Below are 21,071 nucleotides of genomic sequence, written 5' to 3' on the forward strand. Positions count from 1 at the left end.
TGCTGAGTGCGTGGAGCTCAGCCCCATCTAACACTGGGGGGGTGGGAGGGGTATTATCGCTGAGCTCAGGGAGGAAGCCGGCATTAACATCACTCAGAGCTGACAGGAGGGAAAAACAGGCAAGTGAAAATTGCTGTTCCAAGGGTTAAGTTTCCAAATAATTTTGACTGCCAGACAAAATGTCTGGTCACCTGAGCTGTCCGTTTCTGAGATATGAAAATCATTGGAACATATCCACAACAGAATTATTCATTTGAACCACCTTAATCATAGTGCTGTCGCTGGAAAGATGCATAGGTGCTGTATGGCCCTGACAGGGATATGGGGGTCACCCCATGCCTCACTCTTTATTTATGTTCTACCCAGGAGAGCAGTCTGGGGAAGGGGGCAGATGTCGGTTAGGTCAGGGTTGGCGGAAGGGGAAGATTCGAAAGCTGGGACTATAACCTACTGACTGTGGAGTCTCCGTGTCAGTGCAAGGGAGGGTTAGACCGGCTCTCCTGTTGGGTGTCTGACTGCCCAGACTCGCTAGTTAGGAGCAGGCACTCAGCTGAGTTACTGGGCGGAGATTTGTGTCCATGGGAGATCACCTCGTGGAACGGAAGGGAGAGACTTGAAAGGATTAAAAAGTGCATTCAGTCAAACTATCACTAACTGCATTTAATGTGACTAATGGAAGCCAGAAGCAGCAGTCTCTCTCTGTACTAACGGTTAGTTGTAACAGGTTGTTTTTCTAATCGGAACAACAGCTGCTCTCCCTACAGCTAACTATTGAGTATAATCCTGTTGTAAACAGAGCAGGGTGCCTGTATCTGTGCCTGTTCTGATTCACATATTAACGTTTGTGTCTGATACCGCTTACCCCCTGCAGCCAGGAACCTTCGCCCATGTCCTGACAGTGAACAAGCTTGGAAAAGGTTCTGCCTGCTTCCTGGGGTGGCAGTAGGATTTAAACCATGTTTACTGAATGTTGCAGGATTTAGTGCTGGATTGACTTTGTTTTCCACTTTGTGATTTCTGCTTTTTCTCTCTCTCTCTCTCTCTCTCTCTGCCTGTTCTCTCTGCTCTGAAACATAACCAGCATGGTCTGTGATTGTGACCCATTCCCCATGTGCAGTCTCTCTCTGTCTGATGTCTTGTGTAACAGTGCGACCTTTATCTACCCTAATGACCTAGTCCTACTAATGTTTAACAATGAATGAAAAATATAATTGACAACCAAGTAATCTTTGCTCTTGTTTTGCACACTTTGCAATTAATTTGTCTGCTTATATTGCATTTATATGCAATTCCTATAGTAACATCATCTTTTGTGTTTTGATGTTGCTGTCAAATGATGCACAATGATGTATATGCATGTTAAATTTGGATAGCAAGAATCCTTTTTTTTAACAGCTAATAATAATTTTTTTCTTTCTTCTCACTCTTCCTACTTCCCTTTTTGCTCAATCAACGGCTTTAATTTTCTCTTTCCTCCCTCCCGCTGTCCTTTTCTCTCTCTGCCCCAACCCTACCCCCGTCCTTCCTGCCCTTTGTCTGTTCTCTCTCCCTCCCCTCTCCCCTCATTATTCCCTGTCCTGGAATTCGGTGTCCATATGATTTTCTGACGCGCTGAAGTTCTGATGCTGTCTGCTCCTCCTGTAGTGCCCAGTTTCTGTTGCACAGTGGGCGTTGACTGGAAGTCACTCACCACACCTGCCTGCTTGCCCCTCACCACCGACTACTTCCCAGACAGGCAGAGCCTTCAGAACGACTACACCGAGGGCTGCTACGATCTCCTCCCTGAGACCGACGTCGACAGGTCTGTCACACTCCTCACTGACCGTGAATTAACCGAGATATTTACAATGCTAAAGGGGACTGACAAAGTAAGCAGTGAGAGGGTGTTTGCCCTTGGGGTGCAGTCTGGAACGAGAGAAAGTGAGGTCCCCATAGTTTTTGGCCAAGGGATGACAGGTTAGTGGGTGGCACGGTGACACAGTGGTTAGCACTGCTGCCTCACAGCGCCAGAGACCCAGGTTCAATTCCCACCTCGGACAACTGTCCGTGTGGAGTTTGCACATTCTCCCCGTGTCTGTGTGGGTTTCCTCCGGGTGCTCCGGTTTCCTCCCACAATCCAAAGATGTGCAGGTTAGGTGAATTGGCCATGCTAAATTGCCCATAGTGTGAGGTGAAAGGGTAAATGTCGGGGAATGGGCCTGAGTGGGTTACTCTTTGGAGGGTCGGTGTGGACTTGTTGGGCCAAAGGGCCTGTTTCCACACTGTAAGTAATCTAATCTAAGTTTAAAACAGTTGAGGAGGAAGTACTTCTGTCGGAGGGTCCTGAATCTGCACGCTTTACTATCCCAGACTTCGGTGGGACTCTGTTTAAGGAGGAGGTAACTGATTTGTTAATTGCTGCTGGACTGAAGGGGTATGGAAAGTGGAGTTGAGGCCAAGGTGAGGTTGGCCATCAGCACTTCCAATAGCAGAGCAGGCTTCAAGGTTAGAATGGCCTCCTCCTAATTCTTTCCTCCTTGTGTTGAGATTAGACTCGGAGTTGCCAGCAGTTTTCAGGTAGACACCAGCAGGATGGGGGCAAGACGAGGAACGAGGGTGAGAGGGTGAGCTGTGTGATGGACAGACACAGTAATGAATTACTTTGATGACAATTCCCACTCCCTCCTCACTACAGTGGATTATATTTGTTTTATATATTTTTAAAAATGGTTTTAAGCTTTTTTTTTCAACTGATGCCTGTTAATTAGTTGTTAATTGATATGACCTGATGTTTGTATGTACACCACTGGGTGGAGTGGGCACTGTGACCGACAGAGTTTGAACTCGTTGCTGACTGACCAACAGCTCTGGTTCTTTCCAGCAGGTGGCAGTATTTTCCTACCCTGCAGGTGTGGCAGCAGAATTTCAGAGCGTATTAACGCTTCCCTCAAATTCCTACATTTATTTTCACCCAGGTGAAAGTGTGACTTAGATGTTTCCAGCGTTGGGGCTTGGAGACAGAAAGATGCAGGGGAGAGAGTGCTGTTAACTCACCAGGTTTGGTTGTGGCATTTTGAAACCCCATTTATTCTGGTGACTGTTGTCATTTGCACAGTACAGCTCTTCATGAACCATCCCCTACACTGAAGTAACTCCATCATTGTGATTCTGGGTCAGTATTTCCCCCTTCCAGTCCATGTGCCTTTACATCAGTACCAGAGCCATTACCTTTGATTGGAACGTTGGTTAATTATCCTCCTGCCTATTGAACTCTGACCCTGAAATGCACAATATTCCACGTTCACCTCTAAGTCAGTCGTGTTCTGCAAAGCAATGGGATTCACTGGAACTTTTGCTTCTGTAGTTGGTGCGTTGACATGTGAGAATGTATTGGGTCTTAAAGTAACAGCGCGGGCTCGTGCTGGGGAGGTCAAAGTTCGCAATGGCTCGCCCCTGACCTTTTAAACAGGTCAGGAATTGTAAGGACTCCTAACTTGCAATGGGATGCCACGTTTCCTGAGCCAGTGATTGCATTCTGTGACACTAAGCCAGTGTCCCCATCCTGGAGGGTTACAGATTTAACCAGTACAAAAACGCACACGGAATTCACAGTGTTACTCCGTTCAGCTTTTTATTGTTAATCACTTGGCGGGAGGGGTGGGTGGGGGTTGCTGAGTGGAGCTAGCCTGGTGCCCTGGATACAGACGCCAGCTGCTTTCTTTAAGAAAAGCACTAAAAAATGGGGAATCCTTCAATAAATTTATAAGGAGTTTATTGTCTTCACTCCTGGGCTGAGCATCACCAAGCATTTACTGCTTATCCCGAATTGCACGTGAGAATATGAGGGTGAACTACTGCCTTAAATTGCTGCTGTATCCACACAGGATGTGAGGAATGCATTTCCACAGGGTGAGCTCAGCAATGGGTGAGTGGCTAACTCCGGGTGACATGTGGCTTGGAGGGAAACTTGCAGGTGGTGGTGTTCCCTGCCGCCCCGGTGCTTCTCGCTGCTAGAGATGTTCAGTTTGGAAGGGGCTATCAAAGGATCCTTGGTGAATTGCTGCTGTGTACCCACTGCTGCCATGTTGAACAGGTAATGGACTGAGCAAAGGCTGTAGCTGGTGGATGAGGTTCCAATCAAATGGGCAGCTTTGTCCTGGGCAGGGTCGAGCTTCTCGAATGTTATTGGAGTTACACTCGCACAGGCCAGTGGGGAGTGTGCTCTCCCCCTTGGTTTGTGCCTTTTTTTAACGATGGACAGACTTTAGGGAGTCAGGGGGTGAGTTACTTGCTGCAATATTCCTAGCCCAGGACATGCTCTTGTAGCCGCTTATTTACCTGGTGAGGTCAGTTTTGTTCTGGTCAAGGGCGTTAACAGGATGTCGATAATGTGGTCTCAGTGATGGTGAGGACATTGAATGTCGAAGGGCAATGGTTCAGTTCTCTCTTGTCAGAGAGGGTCATTGATCTGGTAGTTGTGTGACATCACTACTGCTTCCAACCTATCAGCCCAAACCCGGGTATAGTTTCCTTTTGTTGAGCTGGAGGAGGTGGGTGTTGCTGGCTGGCCAGCATGGTTGCCAATCAGATGGTGAGGGTGAACTCCTCACCTTGAACCCCTGCGGTCAACCTGCTGTGGGTTGACCCATAATGCCCTCGGGGAGGAAATGCCACAATTTTGACCCAGCGACACTGAAGAAATGGCAATTTTTTTCCAAATCAGGATGGTCAGAATCGAGGGAAACTTTCAGGGGTTAGTGTTCCCCTGTATCTGCTGCCTTTTTCCCTCTCGGTGAAAGTGGTGGTGGGTTTGGAAAATGCTGTCTGAGGATCTTTGGTGAATGTCTGAAATGCATCTTGTAGACGGTACACACTGCTGCTACTGAGCATCGGTGGTGGGGGGAGGGGGTGCTTGAGGATGTGGGGTCAATCAAGGAGCTGGTTGGTCCTGGATGGTGTGAAATTTCCCGAGTGTTGTTGGAGCAGCCCCCAGCTCGGCAAGTGGGAGGTATTGCACCACACTCGTGCCTTGTGCCTTGTGCCTTGTAGATGGTGGACAGGCTTTGGGGAGTCAGGAGGTGGGTTACTCGCTGCAGTGTCCCTAACCTCTGACATGCTCTTGTCGCCACTGAGTGTCTGTGGTGAGTCCAGTTGAGGAGTTTCTGGTCAATGATAATCCCCAGGATGTTGGCAGTGGGGGTTTCAGTGATTGTAACCCCATTGGAGATTTCAGGGTGGTGATCAGAGTGTCTCTTTTTAGATTTTCCACACACAAAGCCATGCCTAAAGTCACCTCTCCAAATGCATAATCCTATCTCTCAGAATTCCCTCCAACAATTTACCCACCACTGATGTGAAGCTCACAGCTCTATAATTTCCAGGCTTCTCCCACACACACAATCTCTCTCTCGCTCACACACACACACAGACACAGACACAGACACAAACAAAATGAGGTCAGGAGCTGAGTGACCCTGGGGGATCCCAAACTGGGTGTCACTGAGCAGGTTATTGCTGAGCAGGTGCTGCTCGATAGCCCTGTTGGTGAGCCCTTCCATCACTTTTCCGAGGATTGGGAAGAGATAGACGGGAGTGGAATTGGCTGAGTTGGATTTGTCCTGCTTTTTATGTGCAGGACATACCTGGATAATTTGGCAGATGGCCAGGTAGATCCCAGTGTTGTCACTGTCCTGGGAGAACTTGGCTCGAGGAAGGGCATGTTGTGGAGCAGCAGCGTTCAGGAGCAGTGCCAGAATCTTGGCAGGGCCCATAGCCTTTGCAGTGTCCAGTGTCTCCAACTGTTTGTTGATGTCACATGGAATGAACTGAATTAGCTGAAGATTGGTATCTGTGATGGTGGGGAACCTCAGAAAGCGGCTGAGAGTGATCATCCAGTCGGCAGTTCTTGTGGGTGACGGTTGTAACTGCTCCAGGCTTGTCTCCATGAGCATCAGGCCTGGAGATGTTCACATACTGTTTCCGTTGGGGCTGAGTCGCCCTGTCTTGTTGGGATTGCCCCTTGGTTTTACCCACCCCTCCTACACGGTTCATTAAATGGGACTTGGTGCACAACTGGATCAGTCCTGGTTTGAGCTTACACAACACACGCTCCCCAGAACCTCCATCGTATTGTGTGGCAATCTTCATCGTGAAGATAGAATGTCTTCATGAGGGCTGTGTGGTCGTCATTCCTGTCATGGAGTCATGTACCTGCAGCAGGTAGATGGGTGAAGCTGACGTTGAGTATGATTTGTTCCCTCGACTGATTCACCAGCCCCTGCCACAAACCCGAATATTTTCTGGCAATTATGTCCTTGAAAGACTTAGCCAGTCTCAGTGAATGGTGTGAACAAACCACTGTTCTCCCAATCGTTACAGCACAGATGGAGACCATTGGGCCCATCGTGTCTGCCCCCTCTGTGTTGCTGATGGAGTCCCCCTCAGTGCTTCACTGTTGCTAAATTGGGTTGTCAGTTTTATTTGTCAGATGGCTTACCCGTGACCTTTGTTGCCTGGTTACCAATTAATGATATGGAAGAGGGTGTGGCATACAAGATTAGACCACATCATTGGGTCTTCGTATAACAGGCCATACAAGATCATCGTCACCTCTGAAGAGCCAATCCCACCATCAATCCTTGATGTTCAAAAGCATTACCATTGCTGAATCCTGACCTGGAATAGGCAGGAGCTAACCAGGTCAGAGGTGAGCAATCCTGCAGTGGGTAAGTGGGTAACATATCTCCTGTCTCCCCGAAGCCTGTCCGCCATCTACAGGGCACAAGTTAGGAGTGTGATGGAGTACTCCCCACTTGCCTGCTCCAACAACATGCCAGAAGCTTGACACCATCCAAGACAATGCAGCTTGATTGACTCCGCATCTACTCTCTTCACCGCCAATGGTCAGTTAGATCGCATAGAACCCCTAGAGGTGGGCCATTGGGCCCATCGAGTGCACACTGACCCTCCAAAGAGCTTCCCAATTTCCTATGGCTAACCCACCTCACCTGCACATCCCTGGACACCATGGTCAATTTAGCATGGCCAATCCATCTGACCTGTGGGAGGAAACCGGAGCACCCGGAAGAAACCCACGCAGACACAGGGAGAATGTGCAAACTCCACACAGACAGTCGTCAAGATGTACAGCACAGAAACAGACCCTTCGGTCCAACTCGTCCATGCTGACCAGATATCCCAAATTAATCTAGTCGCATTTGCCAGCACTTGGCCCATATTCCTCTAAACCCTTCCTATTCATATTCCTATCCAAATGCCTTTCAAATGTTGTAATTGTACCAGCCTCCACCACTTCCTCTGGCAGCTCATTCCATACACATACTACCCTCTGCGTGAAAAAGTTGCCTTTTAGGTCTCTTTTATATCTTTCCCCTCTCACCCTAAACCTATGCCCTCTAGTTCTGGACTCCCCCATCTTGGGAAAAGACTTTGTCTATTTATCCTATCCATGCCCCTCATGATTTCATAAACCTCTATAAGGTCACCCCTCAGCCTCCAACGCTCCAGGGAAAACAGCCCCAACCTGGTCAGCCTTTCCCTATAGCTCAAATCCTCCAACCCTGGCAACATCCTTGTAAATCACAATGACTTTCCTATAGGATGGGAATTCAAAATTGCACACAGTTTTCCAACAGTGGCCTAACCAACATCCTGTACAGCTGCAACATGACCCCCCAACTCCTGTTCTCAATATTCTGACCAATAAAGGAAAGCATACCAAACGTCTTCTTCACTATCCTATCTACCTGCGACTCCACTTTCAAGGAGCTATGAACCTGCACTCCAAGGTCTCTTTGTTCAGCAACACTCCCTAGGACCTTACCATTAAGTGTATAAGTCCTGCTAAGATTTGCTTTTCCAAAATGCAGCACCTTGCATTTATCTGAATTAAACTCCATCTGCCACTTCTCAGCCCATTGGCCCATCTGGTCTAGATCCTGTTGTAATCTGAGGTAACCCTCTTCGCTGTCCACTACACCTCCAATTTTGGTGCCATCCACAAACTTACTAACTGTACCTCTTATGCTCACATCCAAATCATTTATATAAATGATGAAAAGTAGTGGACCCAGCACCGATCCTTGTGGCACTCCACTGGTCACAGGCCTCCAGTCTGAAAAACAACCCTCCACCACCACCCTCTGTCTTCTACCTTTGAGTCAGTTCTGTATCCAAATGGCTGGTTCTCCCTGTATTCCGTGAGATCTAACTTTACTAACCAGCCTCCCGTGGGGAACCTTATCGAACGCCTTACTGAAGTCCATATAGATCACATCTACCACTCTGCCCTCATCAATCCTCCTTGTTACTTCTTCAAAAAACTCGATCAGTTTGTGAGACATGATTTCCCACGTACAGTAAACACTGATGCAAAATACTTGTTTAGTATCTCCCCCATCTCCTGTGGCTCTACACGTAGGCTGCCTTGCTGATCTTTGAGGGGGCCCTATTCTCTCCCCAGTTCACCTTTTGTCCTAAATGTATTTATCACCCATGGGTGGAGTTGAGCTCAGGACCCTGGTGCTGTGAGACAGCAGTTCTCACCACGGTGTTACTGTCCAACATGTACTATATCCAAGATGCACCAAAGATCCTCAGGGAGCACCTTCCAAATTCACAACTACGTCCATCTGGAAGGACAAGAAGGGTACCAGACACAGGAGAACACCATCACCTGCAAATTCGCCTCAAAGCCACTCACCATCCGGACTTAGAAATATATGGCTCTTTCTTCAACGTCGGAGGTCAAAGTCCTGGAATCCGCCCCCCACCCCTCAACCCCCACCCAAAGGCGTTGTGTGTCAACCCATAGCATGTGGACTGCAGTGTTTCCAAGTGGCAGATCATCCTCACCTTCTGAAGGGCAACTGGGAAAGGACAGTGAATGCTGCCTCAACCAGAGATGTCCACAGGCAGTGAGCAGAAATTAAAATTCCAGCTAAGGTGGTCAATTCAACCAAACTCTGGCCATCGAGGGGCAGACAGCCTTCCTTCAGGTACTTTAATCTACCTGCTCAGGTACGTTATCACCCGCCCGCCCCCCGGGTGAACCCAGAACACCGCCACTATGACTCAAGAGTGTCTACAAAGGTGTTTTTTAATCACACTACCCATTGCAATCACATGACATCCAAAACGTTTCACAATGGAATCCTTCGTATAGGAAATTTGCAAACAGCAAGCTTACACAATCAGTCAGATAAACCCACTTTAGTGGTGTCAGTTGAGGGATAGCTATTGGGCAGGACACCAGGAAGAATGCTCATAGCTTTTGGAATAATGATTAGTGGGCGGCATGGTGGCATAGTGGTTAGCACTGCTGCCTCACAGCGCCTGAGACCCGGGTTCAATTCCCGACTCAGGCGACTGACTGTGTGGAGTTTGCACGTTCTCCCCGTGTCTGCGTGGGTTTCCTCCGGGTGCTCCAGTTTCCTCCCACAGTCCAAAGATGTGCGGGTCAGGTGAATTGGCCGTGCTAAATTGCCCGTAGTGTTAGGTAAGGGGTAAAAGTAGGGGAGTGGGTGGGTTACGCTTCGGCGGGTTGGTGTGGACTTGTTGGGCCGAAGGGCCTGTTTCCACACTGTAAGTAATCTAATCTAATCTAATACTGTGGGATCATCGAGTCCACCTCCGAGTAAATACAGCATTGTGCACCCCCTCCCCATCCAACTATTCATCAGTGCAGAACAGTGTCAGTGCCACAGGCTGTTAGCCGAGGTTTCACACACCTATCCTTGGGTAGCACCTACCCCCTCCCCTCGCTGACTGGTCTCTTTATTTCTGCCGTCACTGGAACGTTACCATCTTTAAACTGACTTTCAAGCCCTGATGAGCTTCCTGTTGGGCGGCAGTAACGTAGAGCTGGGAAAAGGCGCACTCTCTTGGACAGGATTTGAGGAGGCTTCTCAAAACGAAGGACAGGATTGGGAAGGGTTTTACCAGAATGTGGGGCGACACCGGCCCAAAGTTTTGCCAGTGAAGATTGCTGAGGGTGACCACTCAAAACCAGGGGCAGCTTGATGGCTCAGTGGTCAGCATGGCCGCCTTCCCGTGCATTGATGCAGGAAGATGTGCTGGATTTACCGAGTGTACCTAACGGGAGGTGTAGCTGAAATATAAATGGGAAAGGAGCTCATTCTCTGTCGCATTAGAGCAACAAGATTTCAGTTTGTCCTTGGGTCGATAAACTAAACACTCCTTTACAGCAGACTGGGCAGGTTTCGGCCTGTGGGAGTTCTGTTTCCATGGCGATGTGGAGGCTGGAGCTGGACACTTGCTGCCCCAGTGGCAGTTCTTACTGTAGGCCTGAAAGAAAGAGCGTTTCTCTGACCTTTTGTGTTCTCCTGGTTTGTAGGAGAGATGAAGACGGACCTGTCATGACAGCGCAGCAGGTGTTTGAGGAGTTTATTTGTCAGCGCCTGATGCAGGGCTACCAGATCATCGTCCAGAGCAAGAACAGGCTATCGAGCAGTGCAGCCTCAGCCCCTCTCAGCAGCAGCCCCCTCTACACTCGCGGTAAGGAGCCCTTCCATTTGGTAGGTTTCCACGTGGCGCCGGGTGCCTATTCGGAGAGTTTCTCTCCTGTATATACCTGCACTTGCAAGAGTGGGCCAGACTGACTGCGGTCCCCTGAACTGCTCAATAGCCTTCGTACCCTGAACCTAAACGGGAAGGAGTCTGGGCTGGGCTGTAAGAGGTGAGTTAGAGCCCAGACCCTGTCTTCAGCAGGGAGCGAATTCAGCACCAAGAGAGAGGAAAGGTTGGACGGACGTAAAACCTTTATCCAACTGATGGGGTATTAGCCCCGATGGTGGGTATTTGTTTGACCCCGTCCTCCTCGTTAAGGTGGGGGTGTGAGAGTACTGATGTTACATTAGGGACAATCCATGCCCGTCCCTTCATTAATCCGGCCTCCGCATCACTAACCCACCATGCGGGTATCCCACCTAGGTTTGGTGCCACCTCTTCCCTCAGAGATGTCATTGCAACAGCATGGTGGCTCAGTGGTTAGCGCTGCTGCCTCACAGCACCAGGGGCCCAGGTTCAATTCCAGCCTTGGCCGACTGTCTGTGTGGACTCTGCACGTACTCCCTGTGTCTGCGTGGGTTTCTTCGAAATGTTCCGGTTTCCACCCGCAATCTGAAGATGTACCGGCTAGGGTGGATTGGCCATGCTAAATTACCCATAGTGTTCAGGGGTGTGTAGGTTAGGGTGGATTGGCCATGCTAAATTACCCATAGTGTTCAGGGGTGTGTAGGTTAGGGTGGATTGGCCATGCTAAATTACCCATAGTGTTCAGGGATGTGTAGGTTAGGGTGAATTGGCCATGCTAAATTACCCATAGTGTTCAGGGGTGTGTAGGTTAGGGTGGATTGGCCATGCTAAATTACCCATAGTGTTCAGGGGTGTGTAGGTTAGGGTGGATTGGCCATGCTAAATTACCCATAGTGCTCAGGGATGTGTAGGTTAGGGTGGATTGGCCATGCTAAATTACCCATAGTGTTCAGGGGTGTGTAGGTTAGGGTGGATTGGCCATGCTAAATTACCTATAGTGCTCAGGGGTGTGTAGGTTAGGGTGAATTGGCCATGCTAAATTACCCATAGTGTTCAGGGGTGTGTAGGTTAGGGTGGATTGGCCATGCTAAATTACCCATAGTGTTCAGGGGTGTGTAGGTTAGGGTGGATTGGCCGTGCTAAATTACCCATAGTGCTCAGGGATGTGTAGGTTAGGGTGGATTGGCCATGCTAAATTACCCATAGTGTTCAGGGGTGTGTAGGTTAGGGTGGATTGGCCATGCTAAATTACCCATAGTGCTCAGGGGTGTGTAGGTTAGAGTGGATTGGCCATGCTAAATTACCCATAGTGCTCAGGGGTGTGTAGGTTAGGGTGAATTGGCCATGCTAAATTACCCATAGTGCTCAGGGGTGTGTAGGTTAGGGTGAATTGGCCATGCTAAATTACCCATAGTGCTCAGGGATGTGTATGTTAGGGTGAATTGGCCATGCTAAATTACCCATAGTGTTCAGGGGTGTGTTGGTTAGATGCATTAGTCAGAGGTAAATACAGAGTAATAGAGTAGGGGAATGGGTCTGGGTGAGTTACTCTTTGGAGGGTCAGTGTGGACTTGTTTCCTCACTGTAGGGAGTTTATGATTCTATGATTCCACGATTCACCCATCCTCCGGGGATGTGGGGCAGCTATTATAAACCTCATCTGGTGCTCAACACTAAGCGCTCCTGCACATGGCTGCCTGTAGCTGCTGTGGTAATGGACTTTGCCCCCTTGCTCTGACTCCATTTGGTGAAGCCTAGCTGGTCAGAATGCTCCCGGTCCGGGTCAGGGCCAATGCTGCAGCTTGTAACTCCGGCCCCAACAACTGCCCTTCCTGCGTTCGTGTGGCTTCCCATGGCGTCCCCACGCTGTCATCCTTAGAGGTGTCAAGTTGGCCAGCATGCTTTGAAAAGCTGGAGCGGGTTTGCACCCAGTTGAAATGGAAACCCAATCCAACTGAAGCCCTTAAAGATGGATACTTCAGATGGGTCAGTTTTTGTCCAGTATGTGCAGGAGGATTTCGTGACACAGTATGTAGACAGGCCAACAAGGGGCGAGGCCACATTAGGTTTGGTACTGGGGAATGAACCAGGCCAGGTGTTAGATTATGAGGCAGGTGAGCACTTTGGTGATAATTTGGTTGTGTTTACTTTAGTGATGGAAAGGGATAGGTATATACCGCAGGGCAAGAGTTATAGCTGGGGGAAAGGCAACTATGATGCGATTAGGCAAGATTTAGGATGCATAGGATGGGGAAGGAATCTGCAGGGGAAGGGCACAACTGAAATGTGGAGCTTGTTCAAGGAACAGCTACTGTGTGTCCTTGGTACATAAATACCTGTCAGGTAGGGAGGGAGTGGTCGAGCAAGGGAAAGTTGGTTTACTAAAGATGCTGAATCACTTGTCAAGAGGAAAAAGGCTTCTGTAAAGATGAGACATGAAGGCTCAGTTAGGGTGCTTGAGAGTTGCAGGTTAGCCAGGAAAGACCTAAAGGGAGAGCTAACAAGAGCTCGGAAGGGACATGAGAAGTCTTTGGTAGGTAGGATCAAGGAAAACCCTAAAGTTTTCTATAGCTATGTCAGGAATAAAAGAATGACTAGAGTAAGTTTAGGGCCGGTCAAGGACAGTAATGGGAAGTTGTGCGTGGAGTCCAAAGAAATAGGAGAGGTGCTAAATTAATATTTTTGTCAATATTCACAAAGGAAGAAGAAAATGTGGTGGAGGACAACACTGAGATACAGGTTATTAGACTAGGCGGGATTGAGGTTCACAAGGAGGAGGTGGTAGCAAATCTGGAAAGTGTGAAAATAGATTAGGCCGGCTGGGATTTATCCTGGGATTCTTTGGGAAGCCAGGGAGGGGACTGCAGAGCCTTTGGCTTTGATCTTTATGTCATCATTGTCAACAGGAATACTGCCAGAAGACTGGAAGATAGCAAATGTTGTCCCCTTGTAATAATACAATTACAACTCTGGTAATTATAGACCTGTGAGCCTTACTTCGGCTATGTGTAAGTGTTGGAAAGGATTAAAAGAGATGGGATTTCTCATCATCTAGAAAGGAATAATTTGATCAGGGATAGGCAATACAGTTTTGTGAAGGGTAGGTCATGCCTCACAAACCTTGTTGAGTTCTTTGAGAAGGTGACCAGACAGGTGGATGAGGGTAAAGCAGTTGATGTGGTGTATGTGGATTTCAGTAAAGTTCCCACGATAGGCTATGGCAAAATATAGAGACATGGGATTGAGGGTGATTTAATGGTTTGTATTAGAAATTGGCTAGCTGTAAGAAGACAGAGGGTGGTGGTTGACGGGAAATGTCCACCTGGAGTTCGGTTACTAGTGGTGTACCACAAGGATCTGTTTTGGGGCCACTGCTGTTTGACATTTTTATAACTGACCTGGATGAGGGCATAGAAGGATGGGTTAGTAAATTTGCGGATGACACTAAGGTCGGTGGAGTTGTGGACAGTGCTGAAGGATGTTGTAGGTTACAGAGGGGCATAGATAAGCTTCAGAGCTGGGCTGAGAGGTGGCAAATGGAGTTTAATGCGGAAAAGTGAGAGGTGATCCACTTTGGAAGGAGTAACAGGAATGCAGAGTTTTCCTGAGCTAATGGTAAGATTCTTGGTAGTGTCGACTATGTACATAGCTCCCTAAAAGTTGCCACCTGAGTTGATAGGATTGTTCAGAAGACTTTACGGTATGTTAGCCTTTATCGATGGAGGGATTGAGTATCTGAACCATGAGGTTATGTTGCAGCTGTACAAAACTCTGGTGCAGCCGCACTTGGAGTATTACGTACAGTTCTGGTCACTGCATTATAGGAAGGATGTGGCAGCTTTGGAAAGTGTGCAGAGGAGATTTACTAGGATGTTACCTGATAGGGAGGAAAGGTCTAATGAGGAAAGGCTGAGGGACTTTCATTACAGAGAAGAAGGTTGAGAGGTGACTTAATTGAGACGTACAAGGTAATTAGAGGGTTATTTAGGGTGGACAGGGAGAACCTTTTTCCTTGGATGGTGATGGCTAGCACAAGGGGACATAGCTTTAAATTGAGGGGGTGATAGATATAGGACAGATGTCAGAGATAGTTCCTTTACTCTGAGAGCAGTAGGGGCGTGGAACACACTGCCTGCAACAGGAGCAGACTCACCACCTTAAGGCCATTTAAATGGTCATTGGATAAACATATGGACGAAAATATGTAGCTTAGATGGGCTTCAGATTGGTTTCACAGGTCAATGTAATATTGAGGCTTGAAGGGCCTGTACTGTGCTGTACTGTTCTATGGCAGGCAGAAATGATCCTGAATGATAAGATGGCGAAAGGTGTCAGTGTGAGAGAGAGCTCACTTTCCAGACGGAATCTCGGTAAGTAGATGAACAGATCATGGAGTGGCTGGGCAGGGGGTTATAAGACCAACTCCTCCTCCTAGTCCATCATTTGGACAGCGTGGTGGCCCAGCGGTGTGCACCGCTGCCTCACAGCACCAAAGACCTGGGTTTGATTCCATCCTCAGGCAACTGTCTGTGTGGGGTTTGAACATTCTCCCGTGTCTGTGTGGGTTTCCTCCGGGTGCTCCAGTTTCTTTCTACAGCCCTAAGATGTGTAGGTCAGGTCAATTGGCCGTGCTAAATTGTCCTGTAGAGTCCAGGGATGTGCAGGCTCGGTGGGTTAGTCGTGGGAAATGCAGGGATGGGGTTGGTGGAATGCTGTTTTGGAGGGTCAGTGTGGACACAATGGGCTGAATGGCCTGCTTCCACACTGTAGGGATTCTATGATCATTGGGGAGTAAAAGGTCAATGTTTAACCCATTGACCTCCTTGTCCCTGTGACAGTGAGGGCAAGTGTAATGTTGAGCTATGAGTCGAAAGTCAGTGTGTACCCGAAGAATAAATCCAAGCCCCCACCTTCTCATGAACGCCATCAGCCTCTGGGCTCTAACGGTTCTCTGAGCTAGATCCCCTGAGCCTCTGGGCTCTAACGGGTCTCTGTGCTCGATCCCCTGGGCTCTAACAGGTCTCTGTGCTAGATCCCCTGGGCCTCTGGGCTCTAACGGGTCTCTGTGCTTGATCCCCTGGGCTCTAACGGGTCTCTGTGCTCGATCCCCTGGGCCTCTGGGCTCTAACAGGTCTCTGTGCTAGATCCCCTGGGACTCTGGGCTCTAACGGGTCTCTGTGCTCGATCCCCTGGGCCTCTGGGCTCTAACAGGTCTCTGTGCTAGATCCCCCGGGACTCTGGGCTCTAACGGGTCTCTGTGCTAGATCCCCTGGGCCCTATCAGAAAGATGAATTAGACACACTGCACTTAATTGAAGACATCTTTCCAGATGAACTTCAGTTCTGAAATAAAATCTGAGCAATGCAGATGCTGGAAATCTGAAATACCAACAAAAACCTGTCTTTTGTGGAGAGAAAGACCGTATTTTGAGTTCAGTGTGACAGATGTTAGCTCTATTTCTCTCTGCACAGATGCTGCCAGAGCTGCTGAGTTCCTCCTGCCCTTGCTGGGTTTGGTTTAGTTGTGGAATGTCTGTGCAGTGACCTGTGTGTCATCCTCACGCCTGCAGGTCTGGTATCCAGGAACAAGCTGGAGGAGGAGGAGACTGCCTTTTGGCTGAGCATGGGCCGCACTTTCCATAAGGTCTGCCTCAAGGACAAGATCATCACCGTGACCCGCTACCTGCCCAAGTAAGTGGGGAGCAGCTGGTCCAGCACTGCCGTTTACATGGCTGGGGTAATTTAACCCAGGCTGGGGTGGGCATTTTTCCATTTTTTTTTGTGTCTTCTGCAAAGCAAGAGGAGACCACGAGCCCCGATTGGCAAACGAGAGCGGAGCTGGAGATTTGAACGTGGACCACTCAGGGTTACAGTACCAATTGTCAGCCCCGGGCACGTTGATCCCAGTTGGTAGAGCGAGTTTAAATCCCTCAGCACAGCCAAAGCATGTCTGAGCAGAGTGCTCCCCCAGCTCACAGACTGCACAATACGAGTCTGTGTGAGCAGAAAGGAGCAAGATAAATTGCATTTATGTAGCATCCTTTCAAAGCAGTCACTGAAGTGTACACTACCTTTCATGACACGGCTACCTGTACTTTCCCTTCCCTTGTGGTTAGCTTACACTCCTGATGGAATTGATGACAAGATACCAGCATGCATAGGGAACTGCCTCATTGACAGAAAACAGATAAATGGTCGTTCTCAGGTTGGCAATCTGTAACTAGTGGAATGCTAAGGTACAACGCACCAAATGGCCTCTTTCTACACCATTACACGCTTCTGTGATTCACTGCTGGTGGCTTGGCTATTTGCAATGTTTACCCACGGCCTGGATGAAGGGACTGAGTGCTTAGAAGCCAGTTTCCAAAGATAGGTGGAAAAGGATGCAGAGACAGGTTAGGTGAGTGAAACAGTGGAGTATCATGTGAGAGAATATGAGGCTGTGTGCTTACACGGGAAGATTAATAAAGTAGAATACAATGTGGTGTGAGACTGCCGAACACTGTGGTACAGGGGGATCAGAGACCCTTTTACAAAGAGTCAACACGTAGGGATAGCAAGTAGAAAAACAATTGGGATGTTGGCCTTTGCTACAAAGGAGGGGGGATTGTTAACATTGGGAGGTCTCGCTGCAGCTGTGCAGGCCATGGGTAGGACAGTTGTCCACAGTTGTGGTCTCCTTCCTTACGTAAGGGATGCACTTACATTGGAAGCAGTTCAGTGTCGCTTCCCTCGGCCGATTCCTTGGAGAATGTGGTTGCCCTGTGAGGAGGGGGTTGAACAAATTGTGCCAAGCCTTGTTGAAGTGGAGAGGAAGGAGAGGTGACCTTCTCGAGCTGTCTTGACCGGCTGGATGCTGAGAGGATGATCCATGTGGCAGAATCTAGAACGAGGGGGCACAGTTTATAATAAGAGGCTGAAGCAGGTGCTGGAACCACGGGCTGTGTTGGAAGTGTCTATTTTTAGTGCTGCTTTCATTCTGGGAAGGTATGCTGACCAAACTCCCTTAAAACCTATCAAGGCAATAGTCTAAGCAGTAACTTTTATCTTAGTTAAAGGCAAGTGTAAGGTGCTATGTTCCAGTTGTGATTTGTTGGTCAAACTACTTGGCTTTAAGCAACACACGCTTTATTCTTGTACCACAGCTAAAATACAGACAAACAAAAGAATTGGCATAACTAACTCTATCGAATTACTTCACAAAATAATACATTATTTAATGACTAATCTAATGTTCCAATTGGCAGAGGCAAATTCAGCAAAACAGATTTCCTTCACTTGCTGTCTCCAGTCCAGGAGAAGGAACTCTAACAGAATAAATCTAGCAGCAGAGAGAGCGCTCAAGCGTTTTGCAACAGCAGAGCGAGACAGCTGTATCTAGCAGCTTCAACTCCAAAACCCCAACTTCACCAACTGGAACATAAAACAGTACAGCATAGTACTGACCCTTCGGCCCTCGATGCCTTTTATCCTACTCAGACTAACCTACATACACTTCAGTTTTCTATCATCCATGTGCCTCTCCAAGAGTTGCTTAAATGTCCCTAATGTATCTGACTCTAATAGCACCACTGACAGTGCATTTCACACACCCACCACCATCTGTGTAAAGAACCCATCTCTGACATCTCCCCTAAACCTTCATCCAATCACCTGAAAATTAAGCCTCCTCGTGCTAGACATTTCTACCCTGGGAACAAGTCTCTGGCTATCCACTCTATCAACGCCTCTCATCATCATGTACACCTCGAACAAGTCACCTCTCATCCTCTTTTGCTCCAATGAGGAAAGTCCGAGCTCCCTCAACCTTTCTTCATAAGACATGCCCTCCAGTCCAGGCAGCATCCTGGGAAATCTCCTCTGCACTCTCTCTAAAGCTTCCACATCCTTCCTAAATGAGGCGACCAGAACTGAACACAATATTCCAAGTGCGGTATAACCAGGGCACTATAGAGCTGCAGCATAACCTCGAGGCTATTACACTCGATCCCCTTGCTAATGAAAGCCAACACACCATACACCTTAACAACCCGATCAAGTTGGGTGGCAACTTTGAGGGATCTATGGACGTGGACCCCAAGATCCCTCTGTTCCTCCACACTGCCAAGAATCCTGCCTTTAACCCTGTATTCTGCATTCACAGTTGACCTTCCAAAGTGAACCACTTCACGCTTTTCCAACTTGAACTCCATCTGCCACTTCTCAGCCCAGCTCTGCATCCTGTCAATGTCCCGCTGCAACCTACAACAGCCCTCCACACTATCCACAACTCCACCAATCGTTTGTGTCACCGGCAAACTTACTAATACACCCTTCCATTTCCTCATCCAAGTAATTTATATAAATCACAAAGAGCAGAGGTCTCACAATATATCCCTGCGGAACACCACTCGTCACCGAGCTCCAGGCTGAATACTTTCTGTCTACTATCACCCTCTGTCTTCTATAGGCCATCCAACTCTGTATCCAAACAGCCACATTTCCCTGTATGCCATGACTCCTGACTTTCTGAATGAGCCTACCGTGGGGAACCTTATTAAATGCCTTGCTCAAATCCATGTAAACCACATCCACTGCTCTACCTTCATCAATGTGTTTTGTCACACCCTCAAATAATTCAATAAGGCGTGTAAGACATGACCTGCCCCTCTCAGAGTCGTGCTGACTACCTCTAATCAGACTATGCTTTTCCAAATAATCATAAATGCTGACTCTGAGTCCTCTCCAATACTTTGCCCTCCACTGACATAAGGCTGATAGGTCTGTAATTCCCAGGATTATCCCTACTCTCTTTCTTGAACAAGGGAATAACATTTGCCATCCTCCAATCATCTGGCACAACTGCAGTGGACAGTGAGGACACAAATATCATGCCAAAGGTGCAGCAATCTCCTCCCTCGCCTCCCGTCTGGCCCAGGGGGGTTTATCTATCCTTATGTTTTTCAAAATTTCCAGCACATCCTCCTCCTTAACATCAACCTGTCCAAGTGTGTCCGTCTGTTTCACACTGTCCTCACAAATGACACGGTCCCTCTCACTAGTGAATACTGAAGCAAAGTATTCATTAAGGACCTTCTCTACCACCTCCAACTCCAGGCATAAGTTGGCCTCACTATCCCTGATTGGCCTTACCCTCACTCTGGCCATCCTCTTGTCCCGTACATGAGTGAGGGACTTCCCTTAATCCTATCTGCCAAGGGTTTTTCATGCCCCCTCCTAGCTCTCCTAAGTCCATCCTTCAGTTCCATCCTGACTACCTTGTAACCCTCTAAAGCCCTGTCCGATCCTTGCTTCCTCAACCTTAAGGAAGCTTCCTTCTTTCTCTTGACTTGATGTTCCACATCCCTTGTCACCCAAGGTTCCTTCGTCCTACCATCCCTTCCTTGCCTCAGTGGGACAGACCCATCCAGCACTCGCAGCAAGTGTTCCCTAAACAACCGCCAGATTTCTGCCCTGCACTTCACTGAGAATATCTGCTCCCAGTTTATATTCCACAGTTCCTGTCTAATAGCATTGTAATTCCCCCTCCCCCAATTAAATACTTTCCCATACCGTCTGCTCCCATCCCCCTCCATGCCTATAGTAAAGGTCAGGGAGTTGGGATCACTATCACCGAGAGATCTGACACCTGGCCTGGTTTGTTGCCAAGCACCAAATCCAATATGGCTCCTCTCTAGTCGGCCTATCTACATATTGAGTCAGGAATCTTACCTTGACACACCTGGCAAAATCTACTCCATCCAAACTCTTTGCACTAAGGAGGTTCCAATCAATATTGGGGAAGTTGAATTCACCCACAACAACAACCCTGTTACTTCTGCACCTTTCCACAACCGCAGGGTCTGTTTCCATGCTGTACACCTCTATGACTCTGTCTGTCCCCCAGTCTGCTCCTCTGTGTCTCTGTTGCGAGTGGGGGATCTATTGAAAACTCCCAATCAAGTGACTGCTCCTTTCCTGTTTTTGACTTCCACCCAGACTGACTCTGCTGACAAACCCTCCTCAACATCCTCCCTCTCTGCAGCTGATACTAGCCCTGATTAACAATGCCACACCCCCCCACCTCTCCCTATTCCTTTTGAAACATCTAAACCCTAGAACATCCAGCAGCCATCCCTGCCCCTGTGCTTTCCAAATCCCTGTAACAGCCACAATACCGTAGCTCCAAGCACTGATCCATGTTTTGAGTTTGTCACTCTTCTTCCTGACCCTTATTTCATTAAAACAGACACACTTCAACCCATAACACTGACTGTGCCTTTGCCCTGTCAACTGTCTATCTGTCCTTGCAGACTCTCTGCAACTATATCTGACTGTCACCACCTACTCCATCATCTGATGCTGAGCTCCACTTCTCACCCTCATGCTAATCTAGTTCAAACCTCCTTGTTTTTATCTGAAAGCTAAAATCAGAACCCTGGGTGTGTGTGAGCCGGACTCTACCCACTCACCCTTCCTATGCCAAATTTAAAAAAACCCAAAGTTATTTGCTGAGTTTCCACTCAGCTCGGCACTGGC

The 21,071-nt window shown here is 48.3% G+C and overlaps 1 protein-coding gene across 3 annotated transcripts in view; it reads left to right on the forward strand.

Moving 5' to 3' along the window:
• The window catches only part of depdc5 (DEP domain containing 5, GATOR1 subcomplex subunit), a 276,005-nt gene that overhangs the window by 173,905 nt on the left and 81,029 nt on the right, over window positions 1-21,071 (forward strand). For 2 of the 3 annotated variants that reach the window (XM_060843792.1, XM_060843790.1), the window contains exons 25-27: window positions 1,618-1,801; window positions 10,355-10,515; window positions 16,124-16,244. In XM_060843792.1, the coding sequence (XP_060699775.1) occupies window positions 1,618-1,801; window positions 10,355-10,515; window positions 16,124-16,244 (466 nt within the window). The remainder of the gene's footprint in view (window positions 1-1,617; window positions 1,802-10,354; window positions 10,516-16,123; window positions 16,245-21,071) is intronic. The other variant, XM_060843791.1, reaches the window with a different exon arrangement.

The sequence above is a fragment of the Hemiscyllium ocellatum genome, chromosome 24 (assembly GCF_020745735.1).
Source record: "Hemiscyllium ocellatum isolate sHemOce1 chromosome 24, sHemOce1.pat.X.cur, whole genome shotgun sequence".
NCBI classification, from domain to species: domain Eukaryota; kingdom Metazoa; phylum Chordata; class Chondrichthyes; order Orectolobiformes; family Hemiscylliidae; genus Hemiscyllium; species Hemiscyllium ocellatum.